General features: G+C 52.9%; 1 protein-coding gene and 1 long non-coding RNA gene across 2 annotated transcripts in view; both read right to left on the bottom strand.

Annotated features, from left to right (window-relative positions):
* ATP1A1 (ATPase Na+/K+ transporting subunit alpha 1) overlaps positions 1–767 on the bottom strand; it is a 30049-nt gene extending 29282 nt beyond the window's left edge. The window contains exon 1 of the mRNA XM_011285086.4: positions 508–767. Within this exon, the coding sequence (XP_011283388.1) occupies positions 508–519 (12 nt within the window). The 5' untranslated portion in view covers positions 520–767. The remainder of the gene's footprint in view (positions 1–507) is intronic.
* Positions 768–7178: 6411 nt separating this feature from the next.
* LOC123379018 lies at positions 7179–9190 on the bottom strand. The gene is made up of 3 exons (XR_006582924.1): positions 9042–9190; positions 8853–8939; positions 7179–8327 (listed from the first exon to the last, which is right to left on the bottom strand). It is a non-coding gene; the product is annotated as an uncharacterized LOC123379018 (long non-coding RNA).
* Positions 9191–12244: the final 3054 nt, after the last annotated feature.

Below are 12244 nucleotides of genomic sequence, written 5' to 3'. Positions count from 1 at the left end.
AAGGGAAGGGGAGGAGCACGCCTTTCCTCTGGGCACGGAGGGCGGAAGGAAAAGGGAAGGCAAGAGATGGGAGGTGAGGGCGGGCGGAGGGAGGGAGGGGAGCCGGCTTCGGGGATGCCGCGGCGGCCAGCGCCTTCCCGGGGCCGCCCCGCGGCGTCCGCTCTCCTCCTCCCGGCCCCGCGGCTCCCGAGCGCCGCCTCCAGGAGCCCCGGGCCCGCGGCGCGCTGGGACTCGGGGGTCGGCGGCCCGCCCCGCGCTGCCGCCCGCCGTCCCCTGGCGCCCCCTCCCCCCACCCGCCGGGCCCCCAGGGCTGCGCTCCCTCCATTTCCAAAGTGCGTCGTCTTTTAAGCCTGGCCGCCCTGCCTGCCTGCCCGTCCACGCCGCGCCGCGCCGCGCCGCTTCCTCCTCCGCCGCTTCCCGCTGGCTGCGGTCGCCCTCCTGACTTCCTCCTCCTCCTTCCTCCCTCCCGGCGCCCCGCGCCCCTCCCCGGGCTCGCCGCACACTCACCCCTTTCCCCATGGTGGCGGAGGTCTGTGCGCGGCGCCGGGTCCTGTCGCTCGAGAATCAGAGAGGAAAGAAGAGAGCAGCTCCCGGCCGAGCTAGCGCGGCCGGGGGAGCGGAGAGGAGGGAGCTAGGGCTGCCGCGGGGCGGGAGGGAGGGAGACCGGCCGGGCGGCTCGGGCCGATGCCGCCGCTGGGGCTGCTACCGCTGCTGCTGCCACGTGTCCGCCTCCTCCCGCCGCTGCTCCGCGCCCCAGACCCAGCCGCAGCTCGAGCCCGCGCCTCCTCCTCACTTCCTAAAATATGCAACCTGCGTGCTTGCCCCGCCCACGCCGCGGCACGTCACCGTTACCGGAGCAACCTGACACCGGCCGCGGGCCTGGCTCCGCCCCCGCCCCAAACCCCGCCCCCGGGCCGGGGCCGCGCCGGCTGCGGCCAGTCGGGGCTCCCGGCAGGAGGGCGCCGGGGCCTGGGGCGCGCGTGCCCACGTCCCGGGAGGCCGCGGCCGCGCCACTGCGGGGCGCGCCGGCTTCCCGGGCCGCTGGGACTCGGCGGCTTTGCAGCTCTCGCGCCCCACCTCCCGCCGCCCAGCGTGACCGGCCTGCTTTGTAGGACAAGCGAGGTCCGCAGTGGGTGCGGGCACGCTTTCGGAACTGGGCTCCCTGAATCTCTGCGGACTGGGGACAGAAACCTCGCGCGGAGGGGCCTTTCCAGCGTATCAGGGCGCTCCTCCGGGACCGAGGGCGCTCCGGGGTAGGGGTGGGGGGGTCGGGTGTGAGGGTAGCCCGCGCCTGCCTGAGGGACTCCGCCTCCCTGGGCAGTCCGAGCCCAGCGCCCACCTGCGGATCGCCTCCCCAGTCTCTCGGTGCCCCCCCAAATGCCTCCTGTGGTCCGGGATCCGCGTGATCTACTTCCCCCTCGGTCCCAGGAGGAATGGGTCTGAGCTGGTCTTGCAGAAGGCCCGAGCACTCTCCCCCTGCTTTTCTTCATGACCCCAGTGACCACCCAAAGGGCGTCCAGTGAATTTATTTAAGCTGCTGTGTGAAAGAAACCTGCTTGCCCGGTTTGGGGATTCGGTTTTTAGGGAAGGAACACAAGCCTAAAGCAATGCCTGTCTTTAGCAAAAGGCGCTGACTCGGTGGGGAGATGTTTGAGGGGCCCCCCACCTGGTACCACAGCGCCTTTGCCAGGGCAACCTTGGCTGTTCTGAGGGACTCTGGGCCTGGCGTATGATGATAAGCCCTGGGACGCCCCCCCCCCCCCCCAAGCCCTGGCCTGGCTGCGCTGTGGGACTTCCCTCCTGTTACAGCTTCTGCTTCTTAGCAGAGGCTGCTGTGGTTGAAGTTCTCCAACCTTTAGAAAGCAGAGTATTATTACTAACAAGGGTTTCAGGAAGTCAGAGAGACTATAGGAAAGCACAAGTTTCGCAGGAGCAAGGCAGTATGCGTCTGGGAATGCCTACAAGAAACAAGGAAATTATTAACTTCCTAACCAAGTTAAAGTTGGCCCTGTGGACTCTAAGTATTAATTTAACATGAACAGATAAAGATAAGAAGCTTGAAAGAAATAGGGAAGGAAGGAAGGAAGGAAGGAAGGAAGGAAGGAAGGAAGGAAGGAAGGAAGGAGAAAAGGAAAAATGAAAACTGTATTATCAGAACTTTAGGGTAATTTCTATTACTTCTTAAAAGATACTGTTTCTTACAGGAGTCTCTTCCTCTCGCCGAAGAAGGCTTTGTTAAGGGCTGGTGCCTCCTCCAGGGATCTCCAGGCTTGGTTACATCCCCCCATGAAAAGCAGAGGAATTCAAGTTCGTGACTGCTAGGGAAAGAGCCCCCAAGTCCAGAACAGGGTTCTGGCCATTCAAAACCAGTTACAGACCATTATCAGGGCTCTGTCTCCAGGACTCTAGAAAATAGTTCATGGAGAAGCCCTTATAGCCCCCATTACTGTTAACCCCTAGAAGGCCTCTGCTTGCTAAAGATCTCTTAGCTTGTTTAAGATTAATCATCCCCTGGGCCCTAGTCTGAATGGGAAAAGTGCAGCAAGAAAAACAACAAAATGTAGAAAGGATAAGGCTGAATGATGTAGATGTTTCCTGCCAGCTGATGTCCTTTTTCTCCCTTCTTAAGTAAAACTACCTCTTTTTTTTTTTCTTCATTCAAGAATATAACTGTGATAGATCAAGGCATTTCCCTTTGTCTCTAGAGCTGTTTATTTGGCTTCTGGAAGATTGCTGAAGGTCCTTCCTGGAAGACCTCAAAGTTCTAGCTATATTCCAGAGTGGGGAAAAGGCATAAAAATGTAAGAAGTGTCAACTAAGATCTGTACATTGCCTGGCCTTCACAAAACTGCTTTTTAGTGTTTATTTATTTTTGAGAGAGAGAGACAGAGTGCAAGCAGGGGAGGGGCAGAGAGAGAGAGGGAGACACAGGACCCAAAGCAGGCTCCAGGCTCTGAGCTGTCAGCACAGAGCCTGACGCGGGGCTGGAACTCACCACCTTCTGAGATCTTGACCTGAGCTGAAGTCAGAGGCTTGACCGACTGAGCCACCCAGGCACCCTGCCATCCTCCTACTTCTGAAGTTTGGTATCTGAGCATAGCACCAAGGAAGTTGGGGGGGGGGGAGACCAATTGCTTCCAACATTGCTGTCCTCACACTTCCTACACACCTCTCCTCTTATAACCAAGAAGACCTCGACTGGAGCCTTTCCCCACCGAGCCCCACTTTTCATCAGTCTGCTGTGCAACCTCTAAGGCAGAGAACCTTTCTTTTGTAGAAACACCCGAAATAGATCAACACACACACCCCCACCCTCGTTCTGATCCACCTGACCACCTCCAGAGGCAAATCCCAATCCATTTGCAAGGTTTTTGATAATGTCACTGGCCATTGCAGTCTTACTGAAAGAAACATAATTCAACAAAAAATTTCAGAATATCAGAAAGGGCTTCACTCTGGGTCCTCTAAGGTTGATGCTTTCTCTAAACAGTACCCCCAGGTGATATGGTCTAGGCACTTCTGGGCAGTCTTTAGGGGTGTTTTTAGGAGTAAAGGTTATTGCCAGGAGTGAATGGCTAATTTTAAGAGGTGAAGGTGAAAAGTATGGTCAAAAAGCAAGAGTTGCAAATGTCTTCTGGGAAAGAGTAGTAGAAGGAATACCCACCTGGTTGTCATATGGAGCTCTGGACAGGTCCGTGGAATCAAGACAGAGGGACAGCGTGGCAGCACTGAGGTGCAGGCGTCTCAGATATGAGAGAGGCACTTTATTATTTTTAAAATTTTTAAAAATATTTCTTTATTTTTGACAGAGAGAGAGAGAGAGAGAGAGAGAGAGAGAGAGAGACAGAGCATGAGGCGGGGAAGGGCAGAGAGAGAGAAGGAGACACAGAACCCAAAGCAGGCTCCAGGCTCTGAGCTGTCAGCACAGAGCCCGATGTGGGGCTCGAACCCACAGACCATGAGATCATGACCTGAGCTGAAGTTGGACGCTCAACCGACTGAGCCACCCAGGTGCCCTTTGAGAGAGGCACTTTAAAATATAGATGACCAAAGGAGAAAAAAGTCCTTTTCTTGGGAAAGCCTTCTTTCTTCCTCTCGGGAGAACACTCGAAGTTCTATTGAGAGTGAACTTTCGAGATGGAACACTGCCTTCATTTTTTTAATGAAGGCCCCGAGGCCCAGGGAGTAATTGACACTGGATGGTCCCAGGAGAGTGGCTGAGTTTTGTGTACCTCTTCCAACTCCTAGAGCAGTGCCGGGGAGAAGCAATACTTCCAGAAGAGATAGCTGGGCAAGTTCTGCCTCTCTATTCTACCTGCCTCTCATCCTATCAGCTCTTTTTAAGCTCCTAGCTTGGGTCACAATGAAACTGGCCCTGGAGACTCAGCATTCGTAGACCCAAGGCTGCCAAGAGTGGATGGCCTCGAGGAGGATCTGACACAACCAGGGAGGCTTGGCCCAGCCATTGTGAATCGAGTCAGCAGATGTATGAAAAATATGATGCAAGTGAGTACTTTGAGCCAAGAGTGCTAGCACTTTGAACAAGCACTTGCTGAAAAGTCCTTTTGGCCCAGCTCGCGTGCGAGTCGGTGTGGAAACAATTGTAAGCATGCATCTTTATCTTTCATTATATCCTAGGTCCCCCAGAAAGCCGTTTAGTTACCACTGTCACTGCATTAAAGCCAGCTCTTCTCACCGTCCAAAGTTCCTCTGAGACCACGTCTATCCCACCATTGCAGATCTCTTTTCCCCTGTCCAGCAGCAGACAGATTATCTCCCAGCACGGCGCTGGGCACACCACTGATATCCGAAATCTGTCAGTGAAATAAATCTGCCCACTGCACGCCCCCCCCCCAACTTTTCCTCACAGCCTCCATTTTCTACTCATCTCTTAATTCCCTCTTAGGGCTCCTTAGGACTCTCCTGAACATATTTTCTTCCTTTAATGAGTTTTGAAGCCCTCAAGTTCTGCTTCTGGAAATTCAGAAAACAGCATTTCCTTGGTGCCTGTCCCGGGAACGATTATCACCAAAGAGAGTCAAGCGCTCGGTTTCCCCTCAGCATCCCTTTCGTGCAACAGCCACTTAAATCAGTTGTTCTTATTAAGCAGTCCTAGTAGGGAAGACGGTAAGTTGTTTTTTCCACTGCTTCTCCACAGAAGCCTGACTTTCAGAGCCGGGCTTTGCTCTCCTCCTCCACCATCCACTCCCTGGACGTGTCTATGGCCCTCACTCCAACTGCAGATCTATCGAATGTTACAGTGTCCTGACATGTGACACCTCATCATCTGTCTTCTAGAAATCAGCGACCACTGGGGCACTGCAAACCAAAATGGCAACAAAGAAAGGATCTAGACCGGAAAATTGTCTATTGCCAGAGTCCCATCTGCGCTCAGCCAGCGGAGACGGGGCTTGGGCAGGCTTACAACCCGGTGTGGGCAAGCCCGCCACAGAGGAGGCAGGAGGAGATAACTGCTGTGTAGCCCTTCTAGTTCTCAGGGGAATAGAGTCATGAGCACTAAGGAAATGAATGCTGCCACTGGGGTGGATAGATTTGCTATTCCTGGCCGCTAAATCTTCCATGGAAAAACAATCGAGAAAGTCCCGTGGAAGACGGTCCTACTGAGAACCATCTACACTCTTCCATAGATGCTTTTTTTGCATGAAAACTGGGTTTTAGGGACTGTGCGGGTTTTCCTTCCAGTGGAGTGAAAAGGAGAGAATACAAAACCATCGAAAAGCCGTTTGGTTCATTTACACAAACTCCCAGAGTTTTTGTAACTCTAGCAGTAGAAAGTAACCCACAAGTAGGTCAGGGACAAAAATAGTAACCGGCTCAATTCATTTTTCACAGCTTGGCTTTTACTCTAGAGGCTGCCATTTTGGTTGATGGGTGACCTCCGCATATGGACTCCCACAGATAAGCCCCGAAGAAAGGTTTCCTCTCTTTCTTCCCGTCTCAAGAAGAATCCTTTCCAGCCCCTTCCTCTGGCATGCTACGTTGTTTACGCGTTTAACAAAAGAGAAGGCTAGTTGATGCAAAAAAACAAAACCCAGAATAGCCCTTTATTGGGCATCTACTCTGAGCCTAGCACTGTGCTTGTTGCTGGTGGCTAAAGATGACCAAGACATGTTCTCTAGCCTCAAATAGTTCCCCATCTGGCATAAAAGAAAGACAGGCAGAGGTATTAGTAACAGGGTGAGGGGTGCCGGATATCTGTGCATGGAAGCATGTATCGATCATGAGGGCGTGAAGGAAGGAGGGTCCCGTCTGTCAGCAGAGCTGGAAAGGCTTCCCTGGTTGGCTCTTGAGAGACGGGTAGGAGTTCCTGAAGTAGAGCAGTATGTGTTGGGGAGGAGGGGGGTGGAGGGAGGAGGGGGGTTGTACGCAAAAGGCGTGGCATAGTCAAACCCCACAGGACATAGACTTAGTGTGTTGGGAGCCGGTAATTTAAAGTGGCTGGAGCGTCACTAGTGAGGGGGAGAGAAGCGGGAGATCAGCCTGGGGAGGTGAGCAGGGTCCACATCGTGGAGGGACGGGATGCCAGTCTAAGGGCTTGGACTTCATCCTGTGGGCCATGGGGAGACACGGCAGGGTTTGAAGCAGGGAGGTGGTAGCATGATCAGATTTGTGCTTTGGAGAGATTTCTCTGGCAGTCCCAGAATGCCGGGCTAAGCCTTCGCAATCAGGCCATTTATCAAAGCTCTTCTGATCTTATTGAATTCAGATTCCCAAGACATCTGTGTCTCCCCATGTATCTTTGAGATAACACGCTAATTTTGTTTTGCTTTTTGTGCGCACACATGCATCCTTAATTCCCACTACCCACTGCTTCCCCCAAACAGAGGCTTTAAATTTCTGGATATGACAAAACACACACACACACACACACACACACACCTGGGATTTGGACATAATTTTAACAGTCTGTTAGCCTACAACAGCCTATCCCTAGAAGGTGGCTCAAGTAGCTGAGGAGTTGCTGGCCTTTTCAGTTTTTCTAATGGTTTTCTGCTAAACTTGAATTCCAGATAGGCCAAGGACTTGGTCGGTTTCTTTTTTTTTTTTTTTAAATTTTTTTTTAACGTTTATTCATTTTTGAGACAGAGAGAGACAGAGCATGAATGGGGGAAGGTCAGAGAGAGAGGGAGACACAGAATCTGAAACAGGCTCCAGGCTCTGAGCCGTCAGCACAGAGCCCGACGCGGGGCTCGAACTCACGGACCGCGAGATCATGACCTGAGCCGAAGTCGGCCGCCCCACCGACTGAGCCACCCAGGCGCCCCAGGACTTGGTCCACGGCTCACATAGACCAGCTCTTGAGGCAATTCCCCAGACTAAAGGAAAGTTAAGCCACCTGGCTCCCAATTCCCCATGTAAAGACTGGGACAAGAGAGGGTAAGGAAGACAGCGTAAAAGGCCAAATTAATGCAAACGTTAGCTTCAGTTGTCCAGCTAGTTCAAGCAGAAGATGTTCGTGTATAAACAAATCTCAGCTCTTGGTTTTGTTTTTTATTTGCGGACTTCCCCATCCATTTGACATTTAGCGTCTGGTGGGAGGCATGGCGGTGGAGGGTGTTAGGAGAGATGGTGGGGGGAGCGGAGGGGGAGGCGGGGAAGGGGCAGGTGGGGGGACTCGGCAATGACGATAGAGGCAGTAGACTCAAGACGGCTGATCAAAAGACAGGACCCCAGTCACATACGTCTCCCGAGCAACAGCATTTTCCTTATTCCCACGAAACTCTTGAACCTTTTTATCAGTAACTCCACCACCAGGCCGCCACAACCATCCACTGACACGACACACCTGGATGATTGGAACGTCGCCCGGCCACACGGTAACTGTCCAAAACGCGTGAGGAATTGTCCCGATTTCAAACTCCTACTCAGTCTGAGAGAAAGAAGACCGAAAGAAGGAGGAAGGCGTCCACGAAAATTCTTCTAGAGGAGAAGGGCGTGAGCACAGAATCTACTTGACGCTGGCTTTTCTCTCCCCCCACCAACCTCCTTTACCCAACCGTGGGCCCGTATATTCTGCCAGCCTGCGGCAGTAAACAGAGTGCGGAGGGCGGGAGCGGGGTGGGTGGGGGCCGCTGGGCTCTCCACCTGTCTGAACTGGTTCTCCCCAAGCCACAGGTGAGGACCGGGGAAGTGAACCCACTGCTAACGCACGGCACCAGCAGCCCACTGGGACACGTTCACCGTGAGAATAAGACGCTTGAATAGCCACGTTCTGAACCGGGAGGACTGACACGGCAGAGAGCCTCCTTAGGAAAAAGAAGGCGTGGTCTCCAAATGCAATGTCCTCTTCTTATTTTTCCCTTCTCCTTAAATAACAAAACAAAACACAGCACAAAAAGAGAGAGATCCCATCTGCGAATGCAATCGCTAATGAGCAAGGGAGAATTCTTACAGCTTCCCAAGGAGGGGCCCAGGAGTAGGGCCGTCACTGCTGTTCCTGGAACAAGCAGCCAGTCATCCAGGCCCCCCAGCGCTGCAGGCCGGAGCTGCAGGGAGCTGGGGGAGGCCAGGGACCCATCTCCCTATCTTGCCTCTAATCTCATAAACCAGAAGTGCTCAGGCTCTATGTGTTTTCTGCCCCCTCTCATTTTTCATAATGGAAAAAAAAAATAATAAGGCCAATGTTAAAGCTTTGAATTAGGAAACAGTTGCCATCTGGGTAATTGAATTCGGCTTGAAGCAGGCCACCTGGTTCACATCAGCAACTCCTGGCAGGTGCGGGAGCATCAGCCGAGGTCCTGCGCGGACTTCTAAATACAGGCGCACACAGCCCGTGGGCGGTGCAGAAACCTTGCTTTCTAAACAGTGCAAGTCGTTTTGTATCCGGTTACCTCAATCCGGTGGTGGATTTCTTAAGCTGCAGGCATTTAGAATTACGGCAGTAATGTTGGTCTTGTCCATCCCTGGCCGCGTGCTGCCTTAAAAAAAAAAAAAAAAAAAAACCCAAAACTGAAAAGCCAGTTCCTTTTGGTTTCCTGTTTGGACATCCATGTCATAGAAATATGTGTGACTGAAATCACCTTGTTCTCCCAGAGGATCCAGGAGGCTGCTTCCAGCTCCTCAGACAGCAGGAGAGAGGGGTGGGCATCCTGGGAGGAATGCTGAGGGTCTAAGAGCCAGATGTCACAGCAAACGCTTCTCTGCAGCTTTCTCAATTGCCAGCCATTCCTATTCCCCAAAGCAGGGGGGGGGGGGCGGGGACGGGCATGGTCAAGTTGCAGTCCTGGTTCCCAACCACACACACCTGCATACTAAGAGAAGAGGATCCAGGAGCATTGAGTGCACCTGCCAGCCAGGGCCCTGTGGGCCAAGTGCGTCTTCCGTATCCATGGGTAGACAGAGCTGGCATCACACGGCTGGGTTGGCAAAGACAACATATGGGAAGGAAAAGAACTGCTGGGCACTTGGGTGGTCTTGAGGCTTGTCCTTTCCTTTGAGCCCCTTCCCCGCCCATCAGAAATGTCTCCTACAGAACCGAGAGCAAGGGAGCAGCATGTGGCTCTTGAGCTGGCGGAGGGCTATGCAGGGGATAGGGCGATTGCTTACCAGCAGTGTGGGTTTTGCAAAGGACGCTGAGCCTCTGGAATGAAAATTCTACACCAGAAATAACTGGGGCTGACCTCCTGTTTTACAGACTGGAAATGAGGCTGGGAGGGGGCACATGTTTTCCCAGCATCACAGAGCTCCTGCTTAATGTCAAAGCAGGACCTCAGCCCCTTCCCTTGTCATTGCACTGTGCTGTGTCCTTAGCTGAAGGACCACCAGAAGAGTCAGCTCTAAGAACAGGAATGTTTTCGGGGCGCCTGGGTGGCGCAGTCGGTTAAGCGTCCGACTTCAGCCAGGTCACGATCTCGTGGTCCGTGAGTTCGAGCCCCGCATCAGGCTCTGGGCTGATGGCTCGGAGCCTGGAGCCTGTTTCCGATTCTGTGTCTCCCTCTCTCTCTGCCCCTCCCCTGTTCATGCTCTGTCTCTCTCTGTCCCAAAAATAAATAAAAAACGTTGAAAAAAAATTAAAAAAAAAAAAAAAGAACAGGAATGTTTTCCTTCCAAACAGAAAAAAATGAGGGCTATCCAAAACGTGTAATTTGAAGGATTAGCTCTTTAAATTTTTTTAAATGTTTATTTATTTTTGAGAGAGAGAGAGAGGGAGTGGGGAGGGGCAGAGAGAGAGAGAGGGAGACACAGAATTCAAATCAGGCTCCACGCTCTGAGCTGTCAGCACAGAGCCTGAAGCAGGGCTCGAACTCACGGACATGAGATCATGACCTGAGCCAAAGTTGGACGCTCAACCAATTGAGCCACCCGGGTGCCCCAGAATCAGTTCTTTTAAAATAGAGTTTTCCACGATGCCCTGGGTACTCATATAGGTTCCTCTTAAAAATCCCACTCAACCTCCTTTTATCCCTTTCTCAAGGGAGCTGCATCTGAACGCACACATACACACAAACACACACAGAGATATACACACATTCGCACTACTACTCGGAATTGCAGAGAATTCAAGGAAGCCTCTTCCTCTTTGCGAGCTGGCGTCAAGGTAACATTAAATTAAAATCTCTTGCAGGGCTCCTAGCTCAGGAAGAGCCCTATTTCTTTCGTGGGAAGCCTCTTCTTTCTCCCGTGACTGTCCCCGGGGCCCTGTGTCACACCTGTCTGGGGTCTCCTCAAGCTACTGAGTGATGTCGCGCAGCAACACTTCATGGCCACCTGGGCTCCAGCATCCTTGGACTTTTCTCCTCCCTCTGCCAGCTGCTGGAGGAGGACGAATCTGAAGAGAACGTGGAGGGCAGTAGCGAGGGGGCAGGGTCTGGGCCTGGAGCTGGGGTAAGGTTTCGGCAGACATTGGAGATAGGGCAGGGGGTCGGAAGTGCCAAGGCAGCCCCAAGTAGCCTGTTCCAACTCCCAACAGGCTCCCTTATGTGCCCTTGGCCTCAGATCAGGTCACTTGCTTAAATTTGAAAAGCAGCCCTAAGATGATTTTATCCACCGTATCCTGTCCTGAAGCAAAGTTCACCAATTTCCTCTCCAGAACTAGTTTCTGATACGGCTCTTTTGATATCGATCTGGAATCATAGTTTACAGCCCCTGAGGCATTATTGTCTTTTTCCCGTCCCCTTTCTTGCCAGATGGACAATGCCTTGAATCTCCTTGTTCCTTCACCCACTCTTGTTTCTTTCTCTGCCACAACATCCGTCCAGCCGCGTCTCTGCCTTTACACAGAAGAGCCTCTGCCCCTGGCTCCTCTGAAAATTAGTCAGAAGAGATTCTGTCTTTCTGTGCCCGGATCTGTGCTTCGTATGTGGAAGATCAGATCCCCGCGCTGTGGGAGAGAAGGCTGGTGGGGGGAAGGACCGATTCTGGACCCAGTTGAGGCAAGGCTGGAAGGCCCCCCCCCCCCCCCCGGGAGCCCAGTGCCCTGGGGCGAGGGCTGCTGGCTTAGCAGCAAAAGTCTTCCCTTTCAACACAGGTAACCGAGATTTCTTTGGTATCCACATTTTCCTTTTTAAAGGCTGCTCTTGCTACCGTAAGTAGCATATCCTTCTGTTAACAAAGGGCTGGGTTCTCGTAGAACTGCATCGTGATTTTCCCTGGGTGTTGCCCACAGCCTCTAAAACCATCAAGAAAAGAGATCTGGTAAAAGAGTGACAATTTTCTCTCTGAGGTTGGGGGTGCGTGCCTGATAGCTACTACCCCCACCCACCCACTACGCAGGAAGTTCCGTCCTGCGTAGGCAGCGGTTCAGCCCGTGCCCTCCAGGAACGTCCCCCTCTGCACAGTGGTTGGTCACTCCTGGGAGTCAGCTGCGGCCCTCCCTGCTTCCCCATCACCCGTGGGTTGCAGCTTCCCATGGTAGCCACGCCTCCTCCAGAGAGGTCTGAACCTCAGCCTTGGTGGTGGGGAAGGGGACCCTTTCACATGTCCTCACTATCCAGAGGGAGTAGCTATTTTTGGTGGTTGCTCCTTCCGTACCCCTTAGGGTCACCCTCTACCCTTGTAAGAATAGATACCCACCTTTGTTCTAGCTGTACTAGTCATACAATTTTTTTTAATATTTAAAAAATATTTTTGATATTTAAAAAAAATTAACGTTTATTTTTGAGAGAGAGAGGCAGAACATGAGCGGGGGAGGGGCAGAGAATGAGGGAGACACAGAATCGGAAGCAGGCTCCAGGCTCTGAGCTGTCAGTACAGAGCTGGACGCGGGACTCGAACTCACGAACCG

Source organism: Felis catus, chromosome C1 (genome assembly GCF_018350175.1).
Source record: "Felis catus isolate Fca126 chromosome C1, F.catus_Fca126_mat1.0, whole genome shotgun sequence".
Classification (NCBI taxonomy): Eukaryota; Metazoa; Chordata; class Mammalia; order Carnivora; family Felidae; genus Felis; species Felis catus.
The sequence above is the reverse complement of the archived record's forward strand: the minus strand, read 5'-3'. Positions and strand labels throughout refer to the sequence as shown.